Raw genomic sequence first — 27,050 nt, 5'->3', positions numbered from 1 at the left:
TACTGTATTCGTAGCAAAAAGACACCTAGTATTTTTCAATTCACTTTAGGATTATTTCTTTGAGGGACACGTATGTTTGAAGTTCTTGATTCCTTTCTAAAATGTCTGAATTACTGAAGTTGTCAAAGTTTCAGATTTCTCCCTTGCCGTCCATCTATACCCCAGAACCAGGTTCCCTCTTGGGCACGGATTATGTGTGGGTGAGGAGGAAGATGGTTCAGATTGATAAAGCAATACCCCTGGGAAAAAGACGATTAACATGTAGAAAGGGATTTCCCTGCAGTATAAATACCAGCACGCGCCCTCCTGGTTGCTTCAGAGCCTTCCTGATGTATATATGCAGGTAGTGGGATTTGAAACGGCCCTTTGAAACAGTAATATAATCAAACTCTGATTTGGGGAGCAGCGGTTCTCCTCCTTTTTCTACTCTCCTGTGGGAATGAGTTGCCAACCTTTTACTTCGGCTGATACCTTTATACCTCTGAATTCCGAGTCTTCTGCAACTCTGCCTCTGATAATGCATCACAGCGCTGCCGAGTGCCTCCCGGTCTCCAACCACGCCACCAATGTGATGTCTACAGGTACTGACTCCCATCCGGGTCTCCGTGCGGCTGGGCCTAAAGATTTCAGGATGGATCCTTTGGATCTTGTTAGCTTAGAATCTCCTCGCTTCTTTTATTTTCTCCTTTAATTTAAGTTAAATATTAAGTACATTTAAAAAGCCAAAGTACCTAAGAAACTGTTAAAGAACTATTAGTAAGCGTTGTAATTTCAATTGTTGGTCTTATTATAAAGAGGATTTTCTACATAACAGTGAGTCTGGGTGTTTTTAATCCAAAAAGCATTTTTATGTAAGCATTTATGGATCAAGAGCAAACTAAAGCAATAGCCTAAATAGTGTTTAAATACATCTTTATCTTAAAGATGTATTTGGTTTTACCATGTCCAAAAACAGCCATATACCTCACAGTAAACACAACTGAATGATTCCCAATACCAAAAACTACGGATTTCAAAGAATAAAATAATTAAATGATTTTAACAAACGTTTTTAGCATAATTCAAAATTCAAAAATCAAAACTAGAAGACACATGTAACATTTAGAACCCATAAAACTGAGTTAATATCTCTCAAAACTGAGTTCTGAAGAGACTTCAATCTCTAATGAAATTTTAATATTTTCTTACAGAACTTTCTTATGTAAAAATTAAACTTGAAAATTTGAATATATTGTCTCAAATACAAATAGGTATGTGTTGCTAATGCACCCTTTCTTTATGCAGTAACAAATTTTTAAAGTAGATTTATAAGCGGACAAAGTTTTGAATTAAGTAAATTTCTTTCATAAGTAAGTTTGGGATTAATCTGCAGCTGAATTTTTTTTTAAATCTAGAGCGTATGTATCTGGATTGTGGTAAAATTATTAATGTAGAGGGGGTTTTTTTTCATCTACCAAAGATTCTCATAATTTAAATAAAAAGGCAATAATGGAAGTCTCCCAAACATATTTTTTGGAAAATATAATAAAATATTTTAACCAAAAATATGTGCTATAATTAAATGTAAGCATTTATCACAGTTAATTGTATATTTTAAATAATAGATATGTCTATTCTAAGTATATATTTAAATAATATTTAAATACATGATTATAGCATTTGATTTTACAATTTTTCCATCAGATCAAATTATAATATACTAGGTAAGGAAGTAGAAATAATGCCTATAATGAAAAGAGCATTGGATATAACATGGGTTTCGTGTTTGTTTAATTTTGGATTGCATAGTGAGATTTTTATATTTGATCATTATAATATAAAATATTATAATGTAAAATTACTTCAGTTCTTTCTACATGTCAATTTTAAAATAAAAATTTGAAGATTTATCAATAGTAAGAGAAAATGTTGCTTTCTGAAGTGACCTCATATCTCTAATCACTAGATTGTATCTCAGAATTTTCAAAGGATTCTAATTCTATACTTAATAATATCTTATATTTATTCAAGAATTTATAATCATATTTATGCAAACCTATCACTATGTTCAGGATATGAAGGAAAAATGAGGAAATACATAAGGAGTGGTTTTATTGTCAATACCCATACTTTTAGTCAACTTGGTGATTCATGCTTAAAGCTTGATTAAAGTTTAGCAATTCAAATTTATTTTCATAATACACATTGATTCCACAAGACAAGTAACACTATGAATGAGGTAATATTTATATATTGCTTTCAAACTTTATAGATCTCAAGTCACTCAACAATTTTTTTGACCAGCTTTATTATTAGAATTTTTGCATTGATTGTGGGCATCCAGAAAACTTCTTGATTTCAACATCAACATAAAGACATCATCCACTGTCATGGATTTTTCATCAACATCTGCATTTAGTGGGGTTTTTATGATTGTATCCAAATAGAGACCAGTTGCTTGGCCATTTTCTCTTTGATGGAAGAAATTGTTAGGAGAATAGAGATAATGACTGTTCAAGAGTTGGTTTCGGTATCCATTCTTCTAGAGAAAGACCACTATATACAACCATATTATACAAGAATTTTACGAGATTATTCCTCCAGTTTATTGTAATGTGTATATGAGATGGAACCTACAAGAATTCTGCAACTCCCAATTGGCCAATGTCCAAACCGGTCAGTCACCCCTTATAGAGCACAACATAATTAAAGATTGTTATCATCCACATTGATAATTTATGATCTGGTTACCTAAGACAAAATTTGATTTCTGCTTTTAGCCTCCTCAGCAGAGAATTTCCCCCAAGTGAAAACAAATTATTGCCATATAACTTTAAGAATCCCTTAAGTGTGTCTTTTTGCAATGAAATGACTGTGTCTTGAATCCTCATACATTTTCTTACCAGTCCCGTCTATTTTGTCTTTGATCCAAACTCCTAAATGTTTGTGTGCATATTTCCTGGTGACATCGTTGGGAAACACAGCAACAGGACTTCATTATTCTGTTCCTTCCTGTCATTATGGAAACCAGCCATCGACCTATGGAGTGATGGCAGGTAAGAAAAATTGTCTGCATTTGTGAGGTTGAGTCTGGGGACACTAAGGTAGATTTCTTGGGTCTGAGAGAATCTTATTTATTATTTTTTATTCTCAGCTTAGTTAACATACAGCATAGTCTTGGCTTCAGGAGGGTCTGAGGGAACCTTTAGCAGAATGTGTCATGAAATTCTTATCGCTTAACCTTGGAAATTGCTGGTAAACACTACTTACTGAAATGTTCCCTAATAATGTGATACCTTCAGAGATCATAATGGTTACACCTGATTGCCCTTATTCTACATAACCCTGAACTTCTGTGCTTAACTCTTTTGTTTGCTTTGTATGAATTTTACTCTAATTCATTACTGCCAAACTGCAGATTGTCACTTGATGTTATTGATGTTACTTATGTCACCAGTTATACTATGGTTGTGACTAGCCTCTCGTGCTTATTTAAGTTTAAACATAAACTAGCTAAAATAAGGTCAAATTTAAAATTTAGTTCTTCGGTTGCAGTAGCCACATTTCAAGTGTTAATAAACTCATGTGGCTACCAAAGCAGACAGCACAGACTTCTACAACATCTCCCTCATTGCAGTATTTCTTCTGGACATTTGGCCCGTGAAGGTAAATAAGACATTGAAAGCTAAGAGTGAATCGTAACGGCTTTAGTGATAGTTGTTTAAAGCTGTGGCAGCTCTGAGTTGTTGTTAGTCTTAAATGAGATTGAAATAGTTGAAGTTACTTTTGTTTTTCCTCTGGACAAAAAAGCATCACTAGATGAAGGTTAATTATTTATTGATGCTTGTATGAAAGCACTGATAACACATTTCTTAACAGGAAAATCTGACCTAATCTATTCATAACAAACCTTATGACTTAATTTTAAGATATGGCCAGACAAAAGATTTTAAGGGTTTAATAAAGTACACAATTTTGTATACATATTTTTGGGGTATTCTTTGACCTTTTATATTCGTTACTACAGGGAGAGAAACATTATGGATGACAATAAACTACTGAGGTTCTATGTGAGAAAATAGAGAGTATGTGTGATACTGAGGGAGAAGCTTTAGATAAATGAATCCTATATTAAGGAAATCTTTTCTTTTTTTAAGTTTATTTATTTTGATAGGAAGAGAGAGAATCCCAAGCAGGCTCCATGCTGTCAGCTCAAGCCCCATGTGGAGCTTGATGTCAGGAAAAATGAGATCATGATCTAAGCAGAAATCAAGAGTCAGACACTAACTGACCGAGCCACCCAAGCACTCTTGAGGAAATCTTTTCTAACTGCTGTGTCTTGTTATCAGCCCTAATAAGTGATGTGGGGGGGGGGGGGGAACCCATGGATTTACAACTATAAATTTGAAATAAAATTTAACAAGTATTTTAGTTCAACATTTAATTTCTCCAATTTTTTTCATGTTGAGACTAAATAAAACATTAAAACTTAAAGCTATTCCAGAAACAATGTTCTCCACTTACATTCCGTCAATGAGCATTCTACATAAACTAGTATCCTCACCTTTATGGTAAGATGATGACTAATGAAGACCTGTAAGTCCTAGTATCTTTTTTTAGTAATTATGAAATGGGGACGGCCATATTTTTCCCCTTGGAAGACTGATTATTTATGATTCATATATTTAGTAGTTAGTCAGTATTCATGGTTAATGAGAACAGCCCTTGTTGATGATAAGCTACTCTCATTATAAACATAGTAGAATGTGCATTGAGCCACTAGAGGTGTAGGCAGAATGCTTTGTATGGCCCACACCACATTGGGATCTTGAAGACCAGATGTGACCAGCACATGGCTGTAGGCGACTGTCTCTTGGAGGAGCAGCCTTGCTGACCACAAAGCCAGGTCCAACTTGAGGTGCCTTCAAAACTAGCAACAGGTGGCAGAGGATAGAGGTTCACCACAGACCAAACACTGAGATGGTTTTTGCTACCACCTCTCTACCCCTTGAGGCTACTGCCCTAGTGGGTTTGCAGCTGGCCTGAGAATTCTAACCCGTTTCTAGTTTCCAGGCCCAGGCTCACAATGAGAGTCCACAGGCAGCAGGGGCTGTACTGACAAGCCCCCTCAGCAGGCACTCAGCAAACCCTCTTCCTCACTGCAGTTGAAAAGGAGAGCTTCCAGAAAAGCCCTTTAAAATTATCCAAAGCCTGCGTTAGTGACATGAACAGCAACATGGTCATGCTAAGACTTGAATGTATCGCTAGAGTCTTAAGAGTTATTTATATTTAGTCACCGAAAGAAAAACTCACCGTGGCAAGCATCGAGATTATATTTGAATATCTTTTGAGAGTGATATGCTTTATTATTGGAATGTCATTATTTTGACATATATTTAGTATTGGTTTTTGCATCATAGATTAAACCCCAGAGAATCCGAACTCTTCTGTCTTTATCCCCAGAGAAGCTACACAAATTGAGTTATAAAACGCAGGAATTCAAAAATAAGAGCGCAGAGATGTAAAATACACCAGAGAAACCTGGCTATGTCATTGGAATTTTCTGAGAAGCCTCAGAGCATTCATCAAATCAGCCACTTGCCCACACTCCGCAGAAGCGTCTTATTATCTACAATAAAGACAGTTTTATTGTCATGTATGCGATATGAAATGAATCTAGAGAAAGACATATATTTCAAAGGATGTGAAATTGCTTTATTTTACTGTGGTACTCTTATACCCGTACTCTGATGCTAACATTTAGTTTGAATGTTTTGTTAAATTAATAACCCACTGGAAGGGAAGAGCTATAGCTAATATTTTTTAAGGTTAGTAGGGAGGATTTTTTAAATTATGAAATGAATCCACCATGCCTTATCCATATGTGGGCACACCAAAGAGAAAGATTCATTGGGCACGATGAATTAGCCACACCATGAACTAATTACAAACCTGTTCAAGTCACTTAGCCTCTCTGAGTTTCAATCTCTTCCTATCTGAGTTGTGGTGAGAGCTACAACTTTATTGAGGTTGAATTGTGGCAAATTTGTACCAACTTGACCTGGCTTTCCCATGATCTTCTCTTTAGATACTGTTGCAGCTAAATGCCTTCTTCTGTCCCTTCATCCCTGAGAATTTAGATTATTCAAAAGCCTACAACATGGATAACAGGAAACAGTGAATTAAAATTGCTCTTTAAGGGGAGGCTGGTGGCTCAGTAGGTTGAGCGTCCAACTCTTGACTTTGGCTCCGGTCATGATCCCAGAATCATGGGATTGAGCCCTATGTGGGATTCCGCACGAGCAAGGAGCCTGCTTAAGATTCTCTCTCTCTTCCTCTGCCCCTCTCCCCTACTCTCTTTATTTAAAATAAAAAAATTTTTCAATGTCAATTTAAAATATTTTAAAAAAGCTCTTCAAAGTCTCTTCTAGATGAACACAACACAAAAGAACAACAAAGAGACCTCAAATGCTAATTCTTGAGTATTTGAAATTGTTTCTCTTCTCCAGTTTCTGAAGGGGGGTGAAAGCTAGGCAACACGCTCAGTGGGCTGTCCGCTCTGCCCACCATCCTGGGGAAACTGAGCAAATCAGCAGCACAGTAATGTGTGTTAAACACAGCAAGGTCATATTGTATAACGGCCAAGCCAAAATGAGGTACGAGAGTCCTCATTTAAAAATTAATTTCAAGAGGGGGGCTCCTGGGTGGCTCAGTCGGTTAGGCGTCTGACTTCGGCTCAGGTCATGATCTCACAGTTCGTGAGTTCGAGCCCCGCGTCGGGCTCTGTGCTGACAGCTCGGAGCCTGGAGCCTGTTTCAGATTCTGTGTCTCCCTCTCTCTGACCCTCCCCTGTTCATGCTCTGTCTCTCCCTGTCTCAAAAATAAATAAAACATTAAAACAAATTAATTTCAAGAGAAAAGTAAAATAGCTGAGGTTTGGAAAGATGAATTTTTTTTTAAAGTTTACTTTTGAGAAAGAAAGAAAATGGGGGAGGGGCAGAGAGAGAGGGAGACGCAGAATCCAAAGCAGGCTCCAGGCTCTGAGCTGTCAGCACAAAGCCTGACACGGGGCTAGAACCCACGAACTGTGTGATTATGACCTGAGCTGAAGTTGGAAGTGTAACTGACTGAACCATCCAGGCACCCACGTTGTTTTGTTTTGTTTCTTTCTAATAATAAGTGAATAAGAAAAGGTAATTATGACCGAAAATGCCCTCTCTAACTGCTCGTATGCAATAGACAACAGAAATCAGTTTGATGGTTGACATAGAGAAATAGTCAACTTTGGAGCCCAGCTCTCATTCTGAAGTTGTTTTCTTTCCTCTTCTCCTCCTTTGTCTCCCCCTCTGCAGTTCCTCGTTCCTCCCCCACTCGTTCCTTCCTCTTCCTTTCTCTTCTTCCTTCTGTCTCCTCCTTTTTTCTACTTCTCCTTTTTTATTTTGTTTCTCCCTAACTTGTTCTGGTGGTGTTGACTCTGAGGGAGGAAGTAATTCTGAAGGTTTGGGGTTTTTGTTTGTTTGTTTCTTAACCTCTGAATCAGAAAAAACTGTTTCGTAGCAGTAACATGAGGCATTTTCCCTAAGTTTTCTTAGTCTCTCAACTACTCAATTTGATCACTGTAGCAGGAAAGCATTCCCAGGCCACGTGGAAACAAATGGGCATGGCTGTGTTCCAAATAAATTACAAAGCCACGCAGAGGATCCCTGCTGTATATGGATAAGATTTTCCCCGTGCGTAGAAAAGATCACAATTCACACTTCTGGTTTGCCTCACTTGGTCAGGTGTGAAGAAAAACAAACAAATAAATAAATAAATGAATGGAAACATTGAAATACACATTCCTTTGCATGTCTCCAGCAAAATGGTGAGTGTTCCTGTGTCCCTCTGGTTCCCCTGTGTGTTCTTGTAAGGCTTCAAGTCCGGACCCTCAGAGACATTGTCAGCATCCAGAGCCACGTGCTCCGGAAGAGCAATTCGCCCCATACCATAGTGTGTTGAACCAGCCACCTCGGCCTCCCCATTGCTAGCTTTAAAAGATTTACCTCTTTTCTTCTCCCACGTCCGCCACATGGAAATATATGACCCGACAATTTAGGAAAGCTTTTGTGAGGAGCACCTGGGTGGCTCTGTCCATTAAGCATTCTGCTCAGGTCTTGATCTCACAGTCTGTGAGTTCAAGCCCCACATCTGACTGAGCACTGATGGTACAAGATTCTCTCTCTCCCTCCCTCTCCTCCCCTTCCCTGCTCGTGCCCTCTCCCTCTCTCAACACAAATAAAAGAAAGGTTTGGGTGGATTAATCTACAATATGAAAATATACTTCAGACTGTAAAGAAGGTGCAAACACTTCCAAGAGGTTTAGCTGTGTGCTTCTCTAGGCTCACACTGCTTTATCCGTGTTTTGGAAATTGTTTATGAGACTCTGGCTACAGAGGATTCATTGCTTCTTTTATCTTCTTCCCATTTTTAAAAAACATTTTATGACATCTCTTTTTTAACATTTATTTACTTTTGAGAGAGACAGAGCATGAGCAGGGGAGGGGCAGAGAGAGAGGAGACAAAATCCGAAGCAGGCTCCAGGCTCTGAGCTGTCAGCACAGAGCCTCACACGGGCCCGAAACCACGAACCATGAGATCATGACCTGAGCCAAAGTCGGACGCTTAACCAACTGAGCTACCCAGGTGCCCCGTTTTTGTTTTTGTTTTTAATCAGTGCTTCAGAAAGATTTAATATCTTTCCATGCATACCCTACCAGTCACTGTCCACTCTCCCCCAAATGTAGGATCATATGAGACACACAGCACTTTGCCTTTGCTTATGACTGTCATGAATTTCTGTTTAAAGTTAATTCCAGGAGAAATGTGTCTGTGCAGATAACTGTGGATATATTCACTTAATGAAAAATGCAAACATATCACACATTGTGTTTTCCTTTGCTCTGGATGCCAAACCTTTGAACATAGTATCTCCTGTGTACTCTTCATGGACTCACGTTCAAATTTATATTTTAAATGTTGATTTCCCCAGAGTATTTTTTAAGTTTATTTATTTATTTTGAGAGAGAGGGTGAGAGAGAATGCAGGGGAGAGGCAGATAGAGAATCCCAAGCAGGGTCTGAACTGTCAGATGCAGGGCTCAAACTCATGGACTGTGAGATCATGACGTGAGCCGAAATCAAGAGTCAGATGCTTAAGGGACTCAGCCACCCAGGCACCCCTTTCCAGGGTATTTATAATGTATAAACTACCTCTATAATTTTCCAGAAATAGAGGTGGCTCTCTTCTAATATTTTAATAAACTATAATATTTTCATCTGAAAGTATATGTTTAATGTAGCCAAATATATTTAAACTGCAGATGTCTTTAAAGAAAAGTACATTTGGCTTACCTGAGTACACATTGCCTAAAAATTGAATGAGGTAATTATTTCAGTGTGGTTTATTACAGTGCTCATTGGACTTTAGATCTGGTTTTAGCTGTATAGTTGATTCATTGTAGCATCCAATGGAGGTTGTTTAACTTCCTTTTACTTAAATTTTCTAAATTTTAAATTGTGAATAAAATTTGTTTCTATTTCACTTATATAAAGACAAGATGACAAGTGTGAAATGGACACAGCACAAAGTATCACGTAGATTTGTAGCAGTGTGTGACTATGGTCAGCAAGAAAAATCAAAAACGATGACCACAAAGGCTAATAAATTCAGACCTTATGGCATAGCATATAAAAGATATGTAACAAATTATTTATGGAAAATAAAAATTTGACTTAGGTAAAATGAGTTATCTGAAGTGCTTTAAAATACATTAAATGTGTAAAATCACACAGCAGATGGCACATATATATATACACAGTGGGATATTACTCTGCCTTAAAGAATGAGATGTCCATTTGTCACGGATGGAGTTAGAGAGTATTATGCTAAGTGAAATAAGTCAGAGAAAGACAAATCCCAAATGAGTTTACTTATATGTGGAATCTAAAAAAAACAAATGAACAAACAAAGCAGAAACAGACCCATAAATACAAAGAAAAAACTGATGGTTGCCAAAGGAAAAAGGGAGAGACATGGGCAAAATGGGTGAGGGGCAGTAGGAGATACAGGCTTCCAGGTATGGAATGAGTAAGCCACAGGGATGAAAGGTAGAGCACAAGGAATGTGGTCAATGATATTGCTTAAAATTTTTTTTAATGTTTACTTTTGGGACAGAGAGCATGAACAGGGGAGGGTCAGAGAGAGAGGGAGACACAGAATCTGAAGCAGGCTCCAGGCTCTGAGCTGTCAGCACAGAGCCCGACGTGGGGCTCCAACTCATGGACTGTGAGATCACGACCTGAGCCGAAGTCGGACGCTCAACCGACTGAGCCACCCAGGCGCCCCTGTGGTCAATGATATTGTAACAGCATCATCTGGTGACAGATGGCAGTAGCTATACTTAGAGCAAGCACAGCAAACACAGAGTCATCCAATCACTATGGCGTATACCGGAACCAACATAACATTGCGTGTCAAATGTACTTCAATACAAAAAATAATAGTAAGGTAGAGAAAGAACCTCAGCAGCTTATTTTTTTCTTGCCGCTTTTACTCTTTCTCATAGTACTTCATCATTAAGTGTCTTGAGTGACATTTGGTGTTTCTGAATGATACAAGAAGTGAAGATTGTTTTCATATATCTGAGTACCAACTCTTAAAGCCTAAGTGGAAGCAAAGTCTTGAGATAAATATTAAGCAAATCCTAAAATAAACGTGATCGGTTTCCTTTTATGTAATTTCTTTTACTTCAACTAGCAGAAATGCAAAGCTAATAGAAATTAGTAAACATTGGGACACCTGGGTGGCTCAGTCAGTTGCGTGTCCGACTTCAGCTCAGGTCATAATCTCATGGTTCATGAGTTAAAGCCCCACATCGACCTCTGACCGCTCAGAGCCTGGAGGCTGCTTCAGATTCTGTGTCTCCCTAGCTCTCTGCCCCTCCACCACTCACTCTCTCTTTCTCTCTCTCAAAAATAAACATTAAAAAAAAAAGAAATTAATAAACATTTTAAAAATTGATAGAACTGCTTTTGAAAATTTTATCTTGTCTGATCAATATACCACCCACTAAAGCATAGAGTGGACAATTAACTGACTTTAAAAAGTAAAACTGGGTAATTTGAGTTTGTAAAAGAAGCATCAATTTTTTTAGACAGGAATAGTTTCTTTCAAATATATTTCACAGCAGCTAAATTTATTTTATGCTATTTTTGTTTAACTCCTCACTTGTATATTACTTTGCTCCCAAAAAGGACACAGTCTATGGAAAGGGGCACACTTTATAATTACATATTGTCATATAAATAATGCACGTCGATCATTTGCTGACTTACACTATTCTTTGGTTATTACATATTGATATATTAATATAAGATTTATATATTCTAGAAAATTACATTATTACTCATGTCTTTGATTTGTGAATGTATTTATAGAAAAATAATAGGTAGCATAAATTTGATATATTTTTTCAGTGTTTCCAAGAATGATTATTGCATACATTCTGTAGTAATTTGTTTTAGCTTAAATATTTATTTATACTCATAAGAAAAATGATAAATTACCAAGTATTTTATTTGTATAAAATGTCTTGCTTATACAAGTGTCATGAACTATAAATTGAAGTGAAATCTCTACCAATAAAAACAATGTATTGATGAGGAAAACAAATAAAATGTGTCGAAATTTGGCTGATGCTGTCCTGTCATCCGCCCATGCTCCCCAACTGAGAGTGACTCTCCTTTCCTAGTACAGAATGAAATCTGGAAGAAGTTTTTAAAAAATCACATCTTTTAGTGTTTTTGTGATTTATTATTTAGCTCGATCAGTTGATCTAATGCTTCATCATTTATGGGCGATTGCCTATCATATCTAGAATTGCACCCTTCCTTGTCATTAGTTTTGCTCCTTCAATAATAATCAAGAAATGATTCCATTATATTGTATACTTTTCAAGAAATCTTGATGCTGCCTTTTAATAGAACTTTAAAAATTACCTTTTTTCCTTTCACTCCTTGAATCTATTTAACCATATTAATGTATTTCATGTTCTCATTATTTTCTTTTCACCTTTGTTAATTTAAAAAAAAAAAGACACGATTATTTTCCCTTGAAATTAAGCATTGACTGATAAAACAGGGGAGCTTCTTAATATTGTAAAATTAATTTTCTAATACTAAGAAAACTTCCCAGCACAGCACTTTAAGCATATGCCTTGTTTATAATAAACATCACAGATTATTTGCGTAATGAATTAAAATAACAGAGATTGAAATCTACATTCCAGTTTTAGTTGAACCTCAGATTCACAGGAACAGGTGTCTTTTAAGAGAAAAATGAAATAATGGGAAACATACTTCTGAGAGTATTTGCTTATTTCTATTTTAATTATTTGCAATTCCCTGCCTTTTTCCTTTGGCATTATTTTTGTTTTTGCTGCTCTGGGGAAGGTGGAAAAGAAACATCATTTTTACTAAGCTACTCTGACTGCTATTTTAGAAGGCTGAATGTTACTTAACCTTTTAGAACTGTGATAGCTAGGGGCTCCTGGTTGGCTCAGTCAGTTAAGTATCCAACTCGATTTCCGCTCAGGTCATGATCTCACAGTTTCTGAGATCAAGCCCTATGTTGGGCTCTGGGCTGACAGCATGGAGGTGGTTGGGATTCCCTGTCTCCCTCTCTCTCTCTCTGCTCCTCCCCCTCTCTTTCTCAAATAAATATGAAAAAAAAAATCTTTTTTTAATTTTGACAGCTGTAGGGAAATAATGGTTTCAAAGGTGCAAAACTTTTGCTTGTATAGAAATGGCGGACAATCACAAATCCCTTTCCTTTCCTCTCTTTGTTTATTCACAGGTAGCTTAACCCCTTGTCTTTACAAGTTTCCTGACCACACCTTGAGTCATGGCTTTCCTCCCATGCACCAGCCTCTTCTGGCAGAAGACCCCACCGTCACTGATTTCAAGCAGGAACTCAGGCGGAAAAGTAAATTGATTGAAGAGCCGATAGACATGGATTCTCCGGAAATCCGAGAACTTGAGAAGTTTGCCAATGAATTTAAAGTGAGAAGAATTAAGTTAGGTATGCACTTTTTAAGAGTAACAGGCATACACCTTAGTCTGCAAATCCTTACTATATTACTGTTCAGTCTCTTATACTCTACTCAGAAGTCTAAGACAGTTCTCATTCTACATCTCTGCTGTGGATATAAGTTACTCCAATTATGGAAATCCTACAAAAACCTTTATCTCCTTGTTAATTCTTAATATCCTAAATACATAGGTTTTTACATTAATGCTATTTTTTCCCACTTACCTACCTCAAAATTTGTCTTGAAGTACTTGTTTTTCTATTTTATTTGAACTTAGGAATAGATAAGTCATTCATATGATTCGAAGGCATAAGGGGCGTAAGTGAAATATATCCTTTCTGTTTGTCTTTCCTGTTTATCAGGTTTCTTTGCATCCTTCCAGAGATACCTTATGTACATATAAGCAACTATACAGACCTTTCAATATAGATTTTTTCAAAATATTTTTTATGTTTATTTATTTAGAAGAGGGCTGGACAAAGAGGGAGACAGAGAATCCCGAGCAGGCTCCATGATCAGCAGAGCCTGACATGGAACTTGAACCTATAAACCATGAGATCATGATCTAAACCAAAATCAAGAGTCAGATGCTCAACCAACTGAACCTCTCAGGTGCCCCCAGATATTTTTTATTTAACTGTTTATTTTAGAGAGCTTTCCTAATAGTTTTTTTTTAATGGGTCTATCAAATTCCGTCACATGAATTTATTATTTAATCAGTCCCTATTGATGGTAAATTCAGGTCGTCTCCAATCTTACATTGTTAAACAGTCCTCCTACAGGGGCATCTGGGTGGCTCATTCGGTTGAGCATCCGACTCTTGATTTTGACTCCGGTCATAATCTCACGGTGCATGAGTTTGAGCCCCACTTTGGGCTCCATGCTGACAGTGCAGAGCCCACTTGGGATTCTCTCTCTCTCTCTCTCTCTCTCTCTCTCTCTCTCTCTCCCTCCCTCCCTCCCTCCCTCCCTCCCTCCCTCCCTCTCCCTCTCTCTCCCTCTCTCTCTGCCCCTCCCCTGCTTCCACACTATGTCTCTCTCTCAAAATAAACTCATTTTTAAAAAAATCCTATGATGATTCACATCATAAATGCCATTTTGTACCTACATAAATTTATATGTAGGACAAATGTTAAAAACACAATTTCTTAATTAAAGTGTGTGTATTTGTAATTTTGATAGATGTTGTCAAATTGGTCTGTATAGAGGTTGTACCAAATTTTACCACCACGAGTGTCTCTTGGCAAACTGCTCAGAATATAATCTTTATGAAGGCAGGAATTTTTTATTTTTATTTTTCCTTAAAAGCATATCCTTGGCACTTAGAACAGTGACCGACAGCACACAGAATAAAATTGTTGAAGAAAAATGTGGTTTAATCTTTTGGGTCTTTGCAAATCAGGTAAATCAGATAGGTCAAAGTGGTACCTCATGGTACTTTCATTTTAAATTTGAGTGAAGATTGAAAAGCGGTACTTCATGTGTTTTATAGTCATTTGGAATTCTTTCTCTGTGAACTGTAGATAGCCTTTGCACGCTTTCTATTCAATAGTGTTTTTTAACATAAAATAACTATAAAAATTAACCTGGATTTAAATTCATGAAGTAGTGTATCTTTTAAATGGATTGAAAATGATAGTTCCACCCTCCGCACCTGTGGAATGAACCACAGGTAATTTTGTAATATTTATTGATGAGCATTGTATGTAACCATTTTATGCATACAGATATATAGCTATAGGCCCTGAATTAATATGCAATGACTACATATGATAAACACAGCAATAGGCATCTTTACAACAACCATTTTCAATGAGCTATTTATATTGCTGTTAATATTTCAAATTCAATGCTGATGGTTGATATCAACTTGTACTCTAAAAATGTTTTGGGACAATCGATGAGGATCTTTGGCCTGAAGCATTACCAAATGATATAATAAATGTCCTCGAAGATACATGTAAAATACTGGGTGATCACGGTCTTGTAATAAACATGTTTTTAGGGAAAGTAAACATAATTCTTAGTTTTACTTGGTACCCTTTAGCAATATAGATGAAAATTTTATAGTTGAGATAAAAATATTTGTGGTATATCATACATTTTATGCATCATATTTAATACACTGTATTTTTTAGCATATATCATCAGACATTTAATAAAGACAGCAAAAATGTTTTAGTGTCTTATAAAATGTTTGACACCTCTATCCAATGTCACTAAGTACTGTGAATGGCAGACATTCCTGTCTGAATTGTTTTGCCTTCTAGAAAAAATTAACTAAGAGTATTTTTTGAAGTACTTGACAATTCTACATGGAACTTACTAAACAGTTCTAAATTGCCAATGCATATGCTTAAAAGAAATACTTCATAGTTAAAGACCAAAAGAAAGACCAAAGTGAATCTTTCTTGAACAGCTGGAGCTAATGGGTCTTTATTGCCCTCTCACAGGATACACCCAAACCAATGTTGGGGAAGCCCTGGCAGCTGTGCATGGCTCAGAATTCAGTCAAACGACTATCTGCCGATTTGAAAACCTGCAGCTCAGCTTTAAAAATGCATGCAAACTAAAAGCAATCTTATCAAAATGGCTGGAGGAAGCAGAGCAAGTCGGAGGTACTGAAGTTAGATCTCTGAGGGCTGTGTGATGTTTTAACCTAGAAACAATGGTAGGGAAAGACAGATACCATATGTTTTCACTCTTATGTGGATCCTGAGAAACTTAACAGAAGACCATGGGGGAGGGGAAGGAAAAAAAAAAAAGGTTAGAGAGGGAGGGAGCCAAAGCATAAGAGACTCTTAAAAAGGAGAATGAGCTGAGGGTTGATGGGGGGTGGGAGGGAGGGGAGGTGGGTGGGTGGGTGGGCATTGAGGAGGGCACCCATTGGGATGAGCACTGGGTGTTGTATGGAAGCCAATTTGACAATAAATTTCATATTACAAAAAATGTTTCATAATACTAAAAAAAGGAAGGATAATGAAAGCATAGGAATAAGTTTACTGAGAAGGGTAAACCGAGTGAGAAGATAAGCTGTAGAAGAACAGGTTTCTAGATAACGTGGCACAGGCACGAGATGGTGACATGACCTTTTTTTTTTTTTTTTTAAACACATCCAGATTTTTTGCCTCTGTGCTATATCATAGTGATCGTACAGGAATTTTTATAACCTAATATTACCGTAGGCAGAGAATTTGTACACACCAGTCTTCCAAATAAGTACGTAAGCAATTGCTAATGTAATAAAATTACCTACTCATACTACCATCAAAGCTGGATAAAGAGCAAAGTTTGAGAGCATTTCAATAAAATGTTCTAAGGAAACTAAGGTAGGGTCATCATTTATAGACGTTTGTCTTTGCAGAGTTAGTATTTCTGCCTTAACATTTTTGTGTTGGGTCTTGTACTATAAAATAACACAGAATGCAAAACTGTAAAACAAAAATGTATAGACTTTATTTTGCATTGTTTTATAAAGAAAACTTGAAACTCAAATCTGACAGTTTTTTAAAACCTACTTTGTTTTTGCAATTGTTTCTCTTTTCCCCATTACAGCTTTATACAATGAAAAAGTGGGAGCAAATGAAAGGAAAAGGAAGCGAAGAACAACTATAAGGTATTCTTTTGAGACATTAAAAGGTATAGAGGAAATGGAATATATACATATATATAGTATATCTATGTATATGTTCATATAGATATATAGTGTGTGTATATATATATATATATATATATATATGGAAGAGTATTTGAGGATAATATAGGTGCAACATAACACAAATGCATGGTGAATAGAGTCCATTGAAAAAACAAGATTGGTGGAAAAGCATAATTTAATAACCTAGAGCTAGTAATTTTTTAACATTTGATGGAAAAGTATGTTATTTGATTCAAGAACACTCACTCCACAAGTTTTTGGCTAAAACAAGAATTAATTACTTATACAAAGTGTTTATTTCTGCTGTCCTTTCAGATATGTCTTGCTCTGGCAATATGGTATCTATGTTATTAAAAATAGCAAAAGTAGCAATCAGTATTTCAGTCTCTTAAAGTCCAACATGATTCCTTGCATTTCAAGCTAGAAAGACTGTTGGCTCATCTTTTGGTAATTTGTGTGAAAATTACAGAGGAAATGCTAAAATATACATTTTGTTTTGGTCGATGAGTTATTCACTAAACATCTCACCTATTATAAATAACTTAAATGATTTCTGAGGGACATTTAGAAATGCCCACAGAAGTGTTCATTTCCTTTTCAGGAAGTCAGTGCCCTCTAGTGGCACAAAGTTGGATAAACATAGAAAGTCTAAATTCCCTTATTTCTTCCTGTGACTCTGCTTACGGTACCCTGTGTAACACAAGCATCTAAATGTTCTACAGGCTACACACTTATCTTTGTTGAAGCTTTGGAAATGTTTTCAGAGTCTTTAAATATTTCCATGTTGATATTTATGAAATGCAACACTATTGAATTTTGATCTGCCAAAACATCATTAAAACACCTTAATCTCACCCTTCTCTATACCCCTCCCTACTCAGTATCGCTGCTAAAGATGCTCTGGAGAGACACTTTGGAGAACAGAATAAACCTTCCTCTCAAGAGATCATGCGAATGGCTGAAGAACTGAATCTTGAGAAAGAAGTAGTAAGAGTTTGGTTTTGCAATAGAAGGCAGAGAGAAAAACGGGTGAAAACAAGTCTGAATCAGAGTTTATTTACTATTTCTAAGGAGCACCTTGAATGCAGATAAAATTTACTATTGTGTAACATCCAATTTTTCTGTTTTTCTTTCCTTTCTCTTCCCCAACAAAAATAGAAATTAGTTATTTGGTTGGCTTCAACAATTTTATATCAACAACTTTTGCAGACACTTTTCTACTTTAAAAAATTAATACAATTTAAATATTGGTGACTTGTTTTCTTTAAAATATTCTCAGAAGCCAAACTGTATATCTTTAAGCCAAAGATACCAATAGGAATAAAACAATAATTCTTTCAAAGTCTTTCTCACTCCCTCTTTATCTACACACGCACACAAGGAGTGTGCACATGGGTCTTTCAAGATTCCTTTTCCCAAGGCTGTTTATTAGCTTTTTAATATTTCAGTCATATTGCTAAATAAAGAATATCACCATAGAAAATACAATTAGAAAATTGTGACCAATGTCCTGTTTACCATCAGCACTAATAGTTGGTTTGAACTAAATTGTTTGCACTTAAGAGCTGGAGGTGCGTTAGAATTTTATTAGTGCATTTAGGAATAAATCTTAATTAGAAGCGACACTTTTGATCTTTTTATTCTTCCCAAAGATTTAGCTTTTTTGATGTTTATTTATAGAAAATAGGCTTTATGGATTCTGAACCCAAACTATTTTGTAAGCTGCAACAGTGCAGGAATGATGTCTGGCTTGTTTACTGTTGTTTGTCCAGTGCCTAGGAAAGTGCTTGTAGTGGGCACGCAAGCTTCGTTAAATGAAGAAATGTGCTGTTGTGATATTACCAATGAAGGAGTGTGCTGTTAACAACTGCTACAAACTTGAAGGGTGCGTAATTTAATAACACTATTTAAGTCTCACAACCCAGAAAATCATCAGGATCCTATCAAAAAGACTATCACTTTGTTTTAATTGGCTAGAATATGATTTGTTATTGATGAAAAAGTTTGACAATCGAGTATTTTAATTTAGCGATTTATATCTAAGGAACATATTTAATTTATAAGAATGCACTTCTTTGAAACTTGCAAATAGAAGCAAATGGTAACATAATAGCAATCTAAGTGATTTTTTTTTTGCATTGAAAATATAAATCTGCTGGCAATGTTTATTTTATATAACAAAAATGGAAACAATTAGACCAAATTTTATTAATGATTTAGAATGCTTAATAAATTACACTGTCCAGTCTGCTTTTAGTGATACTAATAAAGATCAAACATTATTTCATAATCTCTATAGATCATATATGTTTATGCACACATAATCACCATTAATTGGATTGCTAGAAACTTTGATATATTAACAAAAAGAGATCGTTTTCAGTGGCTTAATCATCTATGCTTAAGTACACATCTAGCACCCAGGAGGTGTTGAACAAAATATACATACAAGGACTTTTATTTTTCAAGAGTAAATTCCATATTATTGAGCCATGTAGATATTTAAGTTCTTCTCTGTATAATTCACCTGCTTACCACATACGTTAATTGGGAAGGGATTCTTGAGTTTGCAAAAGGCAGGAATAGGATGTATATACATACATATATACTAGATACATACACAAAAATGCATATATGTATGTCTGAAAGTTGCAAATAGAAAAAAAAATAATGCAATATAAATCTAGAATAGTGACTTTTTTGCACTTTAAATATAAATCTGAAAATGTTTCATCTGACTTTATACAACAAAAATAAGCATGTATAAATGCTTATATCATCCTCACATATATATGATAATATCAGACATTCATCCATAAAGTCATTCAGGTTTAGATACAGCTAGCATTAGGAAATAATTTTTCTCCCTAAAAGTTATTTTGAATCAATACTTAATATCAAAATAACAAATCTATAGTTATTCACATTAGTTATAAATGCATTAGTATTTAGAATTAATTTATTTGTATTAAAAAGTTTTTGAGACTATTCTAACTACATTGAGATATTTTAGGGGCGCCTGGGTGGCTCAGTCGGTTAAGCATCTGACTTTGTTTGGCTCAGGTCATGATCTCGCACTCCGTGAGTTCGAGCCCCGCGTTGGGCTCTGTGCTGACAGCTCAGAGCCTGGAGCCTGTTTCGGATTCTGTGTCTCCCTCTCTCTCTGACCCTCCCCTGTTCATGCTCTGTCTCTCCCTGTCTCAAAAATAAACGTTAAAAAAATATATATATAAAGAGGTATTTTAATATAGATTGATCTTTTTATAAAAATAGAAAATGGTTAATGCTATTTAGAATCCTAAACTGCAATTAAATAAATGACAAATGTAATTTGCTATGCAGTTATCTATGTGTTCATACTTTCAGGAATAAATGGCAAAACCTGACTTTAGCAGTAGTCTTTCCATCTAAAGTTCTTGTGAACTCTTCAGTGGTAAATCTTTAGGAATTCAGAATAGTCCATTAAAATGGAAAGATCTGTCACTTATACCAATTGGTACATTCAATTTTATCTTGCACAGATGGTTGACATTCATCCATTGACCCTTCCATCTCTAATGGTGGAAAAATTGATCTAGTAAAAAATATTTTCAGTGTTTTGGGGATGGGAGCAATGTGTCTTTGTGCACCCGCTCTCAACTTCTGGGGGAGATGGGGGTGGGGGAAGGGGAGTGTGTGTTGTGTGTTGTCCCAACAATTAGAGTCCCTTGTATCAGCCGTCACATTCATCAGGCTTCCTCTAAGGTAAATTCAATCCAGTTGACTCAAAGGAACTAAGTTTAGAAGAATGGTGTCAAGTCCCTTTATGGGAGACTCAATTTCTACAGAGAGGAAATTGGAAAGTTGATCTGTTTTTCTACAGCTGCAAAAAACCTATTCCTGCAGAATAATGGTAATCAAAGGAGAAAGTTATTATCAGTCTCTCTTCAGATCTGGACACACACCTAGTTTTAACGTAAGAGTATCTAAAATAGGAGTGCACAAAAAAAATAAAATAGGAGTGCACATATTTAAATTAGGTCCACAGGGATCAGGCTAGAAGTGTGGCCACTGGGTAGTAAGGAATGTACTTGTGGCTGAGGGGAAAATGCACTTTTCTCCTAAAGGCAATCAGATGCAAATAATAGAATATACATCACTGTGCAGGTTGAATAAAGCCCAAGGCTGCCAGATTCCCTGTGTCTACAGAGACACAATCTTGAACCCCTTTCCACTGGCCCCTGCCTTAGCCAGGTACTCGTCTCTGAGCATGGAATATAATCTATGCAACACAGTCACCTGACAAATGATTTTATTTTCTAACCACATTCTACTTCTCTGGTATTCTGAGATCTCTTCCACCCATGACTTTTACATCCCAACAGAATGTGACATTGGACTGCATCCTTCTTGGTAAAACAGGTATTGCTATACTTTTCCATTCTCTATTGGCAACCTCTTATCTGAATACAGTTGTTAAAGTAATCCTTTCACCGAAAAAAGAGAAATTAGGGAAACAAACAAAAAATACAGTTGACCATTGAACAACATGGGTTTACCCTGTGCAGGGTCCACATACTTATATGTGGATTTTTTTCAATAAATACAGTACAGTACCATAAATGTATTTTCTCTTATGATTTTCTTAACATTTTATTGTCCCTAAACTTACTCTATAGGATACAATATATCATACAGTTAACATACAAAATGTGTGTTGATATGTTATTGGTAAGGCTACTGGCTATTAGTAAAGTTTTGGGGAGGTCAAAAGTTATATGCAGACTTGTGACTGCATGAGGTCACTGCCCCAATACCCACATTGTTGAAAGATCAACTCTATTTTCATTAAACTCAATGTATAAGAATCCTGGTTTCCGAATCTTAAGTGTGGAGAGTAAGTTTCATTTTTAGTCAAGGATAGTGTAACATAATTTTACAACGATTGTGAAAATTGCTACAAGAGCATTTTATAAATATAACCAAATCAGAATGGCTCTTCTCTCTACTTTGAGTCCCAAAGCCTTCTGTAGTATCCAGGTTTGCCTGAAAATAAAGCAAATCACTAAGACTTATCTGCTTAAAAATAGTATTTAAAAATGTTTATCCCCTACAAGTTCTAGAAAAGGAATCATCAGATGAATTACACGTGAAACCAATTCTTAGACTTATTCCATTCACAAACATCAATCCTGTACCAACTGCTAATTCTTAGGAAAGACATTTGTTAAAATTTAAGAAGCAGAGTTACCTATTTTCCTTCCAGAAAAATAATAAAAATCATTCTTTTGAAAAATTACCAGATATGCATAAAAATGTTAACTTTAGCAGAAGCCAAAAACAGAGTAAAAGGGGAAAAAAGCATAATAGCAATAAATCTTTATTGGAATCTTTTTAACAAAATAATTTTTAAAAACAAAAGCCCCCCGCATGTAAACAAGAAAGTAAATAAAGTTAGTTGGCATTATTATGTACATCCAAGAATCAAAACAAATTCTGGGTTAACATTCCATAATCCAGTAAAATGTTTTGACCCATCAATGTTCAGGGAAACTAATACTGTAAACAATGCAACCTTATCTATGAACATCATACAATGCTTCATGAATTCTAAATTAACTCGTTTAACTTTTCATTCGTCCCACCAATCCATATGCCATATGGATACTAGCCCTAAAATGGATTTACCTTGTCAACATTAGACCAAAATGTCCATCATCAGATGTTGATCTGGTCACACCTAACTGATCTCTCCTCCAATGTTTATGGTGGGATGTGCTAGAACCCATATATTACAACAGAACTTTTTCAAACTAACCTAATCCTAAATTCTCTAATCTGCCACTTTACTTTTTCCTCACTTTCTATACATACATTAAATACCATAGCAACTTCACCTTAAAAAATACTGCTAATACATTAATACACATTTAGGAAATAATTTCTGACAAAGTTGTAGTTTATTTACCAAGGAAAAAATGCTAATTTTTATTTTAAAATTTAGGTTAAGTATTGTCATAGTAGTCTTAAACTAAAGATGGCTTCCATTTAGAGTGTTCAATATACACAATAAAGATCAAAATTAAACATATTAAATAGTATCTCACATGGGGAAAATTTTCTCAGTTCTTGGAAGAAAGACCAAAATGTAGTTTTATTACTATAAAATGTTATTAATTCAGTGTCTGTTTTTGCTAATTATTTTCATTTTTATAAGCTTTTACAAAAGAGAACCAGGATAATTTTTCTAAGAGGCCTCAATATTAATTTAAAATGTAATTTTTTCTGTCAGTTAAAATAATTTAAAGATGTGCACAATATATTTGTTCTATTTAAGGCAGGTGCCAAGCACATTTTGAAAGGTAATAAACTTACCAACTAGAATGTTCTCCCAAAGGAAAAAAAAGGAAAAAGGAAAAACCCATGACAGTTTTTAAGACAAATGTTTATATAGCACTCTTCTTTTGGCTCATTTAAAAATAATTTGGCAGCTGAACCGCCTATGGTCATAACACATATCACTCACAAAGGACAAGCAACAGATACAGAATTAATGATATATTTTTAATATTTTTTACAAGTCTCTTTAGTTGGTGCCTAGGGCATTTAACAAGATTTTTGTATTCCGTGTAAAAACACATAGAACGTAAACACTACGTAATGAATATAATTTCTCTATGCCATGCAAAAAAGAAGTCAACTTTTTACACATCCTCGCTCCTAGATAGTTCTCATTAAAATCCAACTGTTCCCATTTTTGCATCCTTGTCATTCTTTGGTAAAAGATTCAAAATAGCCTTAGGTTAGGAAACAACTGTTTGCTCGTGGTCTTCATTTTTGCAAATAAATGTGTTTTGTAAAAGGAACCTGCACTGTGCCTGATTTATACTAAATAATTGTAAGTAAGCAAAATATCATAGTTTTTCTGACTAATCTACTCCTAAAGCTTTGAGTTGCCGTTCAATCTCTTCATCGGAGATCGTAGCCTTTGAAGTAGAGGCAGATGGTAAGCTTCGAGCAGCTGATGGAGCTTTGGCCATCTATATTAAAGGTAAAGGGAAAAAAATGTGCATTACCAAATGTGGGGCAAGGACACAAAGGATGTGCTTCAAAGATGTTTACTTTACATTCAAACAAATATAAAATCACGCATCTAACAGGAAAGGGTAGCTTACAGTGACAAAAGTGGTAGAAACGATTTCTAACTGAGAGAAGACGACATTCATACCTTTCCAGAGATTTCAATTCCGATTTCATCAAGAACTTGATTCACAATATCTTGGCTTTCTTCTTCATCATCAGAGCCATCAAAGATGTCATCAAGTGTGTCATTGACTTGGGGGGAAGGGGAGAAACAAAGCAATTACTTTCAAACCGATTTCAAGTTAGATTTACAGTTTTAGAAGGTGGTCCAACTATGTGCACATATTTGTATATTACACAAGGGCAAACTTAACCAACAAACTACAGAAGTCCTTTTTAAATGTTCGTGAAGTTCACTTATACATTTTTGAGTTACTAAATCTGGAGTAATTTTCGTTGCAACACAAATTTTCCTATAATAAAACAAGTCTACCCTGATTTTTTTAAATGTGTATTTAATAAACAACAACTATATGAAATTCACAGCTAAAGGCTTAAAGTGTTTTTGTTTTTGTTTTTTTTAAGTTTGAGTGAGAGAAAGTTATGGAGGGGCAGAAAGAGAGGGGGAGAGAGAATTCCAAGCAGGCTCCATGCTATCAGCAAAGAGCCCGAAATGGGGCTTGATGTCACAAACCATGAAATCATGACCTGAGCCGAAACCAAGAGTCAGATGATCAACCGAATTAGCCACCCAGGCACCCCTAAAGTTTTAAAATATGATTCCACAAATTGTATTCATTGAGCTAGTAGCTAGTAAATCTGACCATGGAAGAATATTTAGGAATCAAGTATCTTATAAATATTTGGGAGACAATTTGCTCTGTTTATACCTATAATTATTTTTCAACTTAAATTTATATTCAACATGTAGGTAGAATATTCTAACAAAATCTAAGGTTCAATATTTCATTAAACTTGTGTAAAGAATGATGTCCAATTTAACCTTGCAAAGATTATTACTGCTATATCCCTCTCTTCCTCCCTTCTCTTCCCAAACTATTTATGGAAAGCCTTCTGTACAGAAGGTTATCATGTTAGGATTATGCCTTATTATCCCTGAATCAAAGGGCCTAGCATGTAGTACAAATACAATTAATGGATAGAGGGAGAAAAATGAAGACCTTAAGTAGTTTACACTTAAAATAGAAAAGAAAAAATCAGATTGTGGTAACTAAGATAAAATGATTATAAAAAGGGAAGAGATTACATCCAACTGGGAGGAAGTAACATGTGAGGTGGTCCTTGAAGGCTGCAAAGCATTTGATCAAACAGGTGGAATAGGATGAGCAAAGACTTGGTGGAAGACAATAGGGATATATTCAAGGAAGATTAAGTCCTTCTGTCGTGTGCATGAGTGGAAAATGCTTAGGAGGGAAAGAATTAAAGCAGATAGACCATAATCATTCTCCTGATCACTGGGGGATGCCCCCAAAGGAAAAAAAGACAGGTAATAAAGTCTATCTCCTTGTAAGTACGCTGCTAATTGTACTCCTGGTAAACAGACTAATATTTGCCAGTAAGAGTGTCCTTGTCTATGGAATGTTGTTAGCAGAATGTCCTTGGTTTAGGACTGCTATAGTAAACAAACCTAAAATGTAGGAGTTTATGTGCGATGACTTCCTAAGAAATATCAGCTAAGACAGATAACCATCTGAGGGATAAATTTAAGATGTTTCATAACCTAAATGTTTCCTTCAACATGAGATGATATGCAAACCTCATTAGCCACATCATCTATTATTCTGGGTCAAAGAGCTTATGTCTGATATGGGAAAAAAAGATCTGGGGAATAATTTGAGATGTCCCAGCCTTCTCCCTGTTTCACATGTGCATCTTAATTGCTTGTATCCTTGACAATATTAATAAAGCTCTCTGGTTGGTATGAGCATGATTTGACAATTTGATTTTTTGTGTTAGCTCAAAAAGTAAATTTGGAGAAGGTTATATTAAATTTAAGGACAAAAAATGAAATATCATCTCTGAAGAAATAAAGCAAATGTCAAGACTTCAATTAGAGTCTCAATTCTTCCATTTAGTACCTATTCAACTTGTGGAGACCGTCCTTTTACCTCTGCTCACCGGCAAAATAAAGGGGCATGACTTGAAAATTGTTTTTGATTTACATCTGAGAATTTTATTTTGAAGTCAGCAAGCAGCAACTAAAGGAATCTCACTGGCATGCTCAGAGATAAGTTTCTGGAAAAATAATTTAGCGGCTGTAATAATCCAATGCTAGTGAAGTAATGATGGAGGTGGGGAATCCAGGTCAAAGTCTGTAAGTGCCTCAAGAAGTAGTGCAGAAAAAAAATGAAAGAAGGGAATAGATGAGAAAGAACAGAAAGGTATAATCCGGGATTAAAAAGAATGCTTTCAGAAAAACTGTAATTAACCATTTATAAATATATGTATACATACATATATATAAAATATGGTTATGTAATATATACATATGTGTGTATGTGTGTGTGTGTGTATATATATATATATACATAATATATATATATATATAAAATACAGACGTCTCAAAGAACCTGTTTCCAAAACTTGAATATGAACAAGATCTGGAGCAGCAGTGCACAACATAAATATCAATTGGAAAAAGATCTATCAATTTAAACCTTGAATCCTTGACTTTACCTTTAAATGAAACACTGTTAATGTAATTTAGTAGGTTATAGAAGAAATGAGTAATCACCAACAATTACTATTCTTTCAGACTCATTTGCCAAGTACTAAAACATAAATGAAAACTATGATAGATAAGAGTTGTAAGTATGAGCTTATTGATTCTCTTCATTATAGCTTAATGGAAAAGTTAATTCCTCTAAGATCTCACACCTGTGCCAGCACTGGAAGCCACATAAACATGATACTGCAATCATTATATAAATGACAATTCTCACAGTCATTAAAAATTCACTAATGATTCAAAAAAGTCATATTTTTAAAGATTCAAAGTGAAAGCTAAAAAAATTTTTGAACTATCAAAGATACACATACAATTTCATTATCTCCTAAAAGGAAAATAGATATTCTGAAATTGAATACTTGAACAGTTGTGAGTTTAGTAATTTAATCTGACACTATTTTATACACTACATGCCATTAAATTAAAATGCTAGTAACTATGCAGAACTAATCTGGCATAGCTGTACATAATTGTAA

The 27,050-nt window shown here is 35.4% G+C and overlaps 2 protein-coding genes across 3 annotated transcripts in view; one reads left to right on the top strand and one right to left on the bottom strand.

The window, feature by feature from the left end:
- Positions 1-23,155, top strand: POU1F1 (POU class 1 homeobox 1). Of its 2 annotated transcripts, none has more exons than XM_053220700.1 (6): positions 1-581; positions 2,886-3,035; positions 12,871-13,095; positions 15,559-15,723; positions 16,661-16,721; positions 17,645-23,155. In XM_053220700.1, exons 1-6 carry the CDS (start codon positions 440-442, stop codon positions 17,853-17,855), a joined length of 954 nt encoding a protein of 317 aa, XP_053076675.1. In that variant the 5' UTR covers positions 1-439; the 3' UTR covers positions 17,856-23,155. The 2 variants fall into 2 exon arrangements, with proteins under 2 accessions (XP_053076675.1, XP_014921450.1); XM_015065964.3 differs by having other exon boundaries at positions 3-581; positions 2,964-3,035.
- Positions 23,156-23,285: 130 nt separating this feature from the next.
- Positions 23,286-27,050, bottom strand: part of CHMP2B (charged multivesicular body protein 2B) — a 28,923-nt gene continuing 25,158 nt past the window's right edge. Inside the window, exons 5-6 of the mRNA XM_015065960.3 lie at positions 23,971-24,077; positions 23,286-23,782 (exon numbers count right to left, since the gene is read on the bottom strand). Of these exons, the coding sequence (XP_014921446.1) occupies positions 23,672-23,782; positions 23,971-24,077 (218 nt within the window). The 3' untranslated portion in view covers positions 23,286-23,671. The remainder of the gene's footprint in view (positions 23,783-23,970; positions 24,078-27,050) is intronic.

Source organism: Acinonyx jubatus, chromosome C2 (assembly GCF_027475565.1).
Source record: "Acinonyx jubatus isolate Ajub_Pintada_27869175 chromosome C2, VMU_Ajub_asm_v1.0, whole genome shotgun sequence".
NCBI classification, from domain to species: Eukaryota; Metazoa; Chordata; class Mammalia; order Carnivora; family Felidae; genus Acinonyx; species Acinonyx jubatus.
Note: the sequence above shows the minus strand (reverse complement) of the source record. Positions and strands in the feature narration are given on the sequence as shown.

Excerpts from the sequence above, each read along its gene's own strand:
- POU1F1 (XM_053220700.1), top strand. The coding sequence starts at position 440 with ATGAGTTGCCAACCTTTTACTTCGGCTGATACCTTTATACCTCTGAAT. Across the intron at positions 13,096-15,558 it reads AGTGAGAAGAATTAAGTTAG|GATACACCCAAACCAATGTT; the intron begins GTATGCACTTTT and ends GCCCTCTCACAG. Across the intron at positions 15,724-16,660 it reads GGAAGCAGAGCAAGTCGGAG|CTTTATACAATGAAAAAGTG; the intron begins GTACTGAAGTTA and ends TCCCCATTACAG.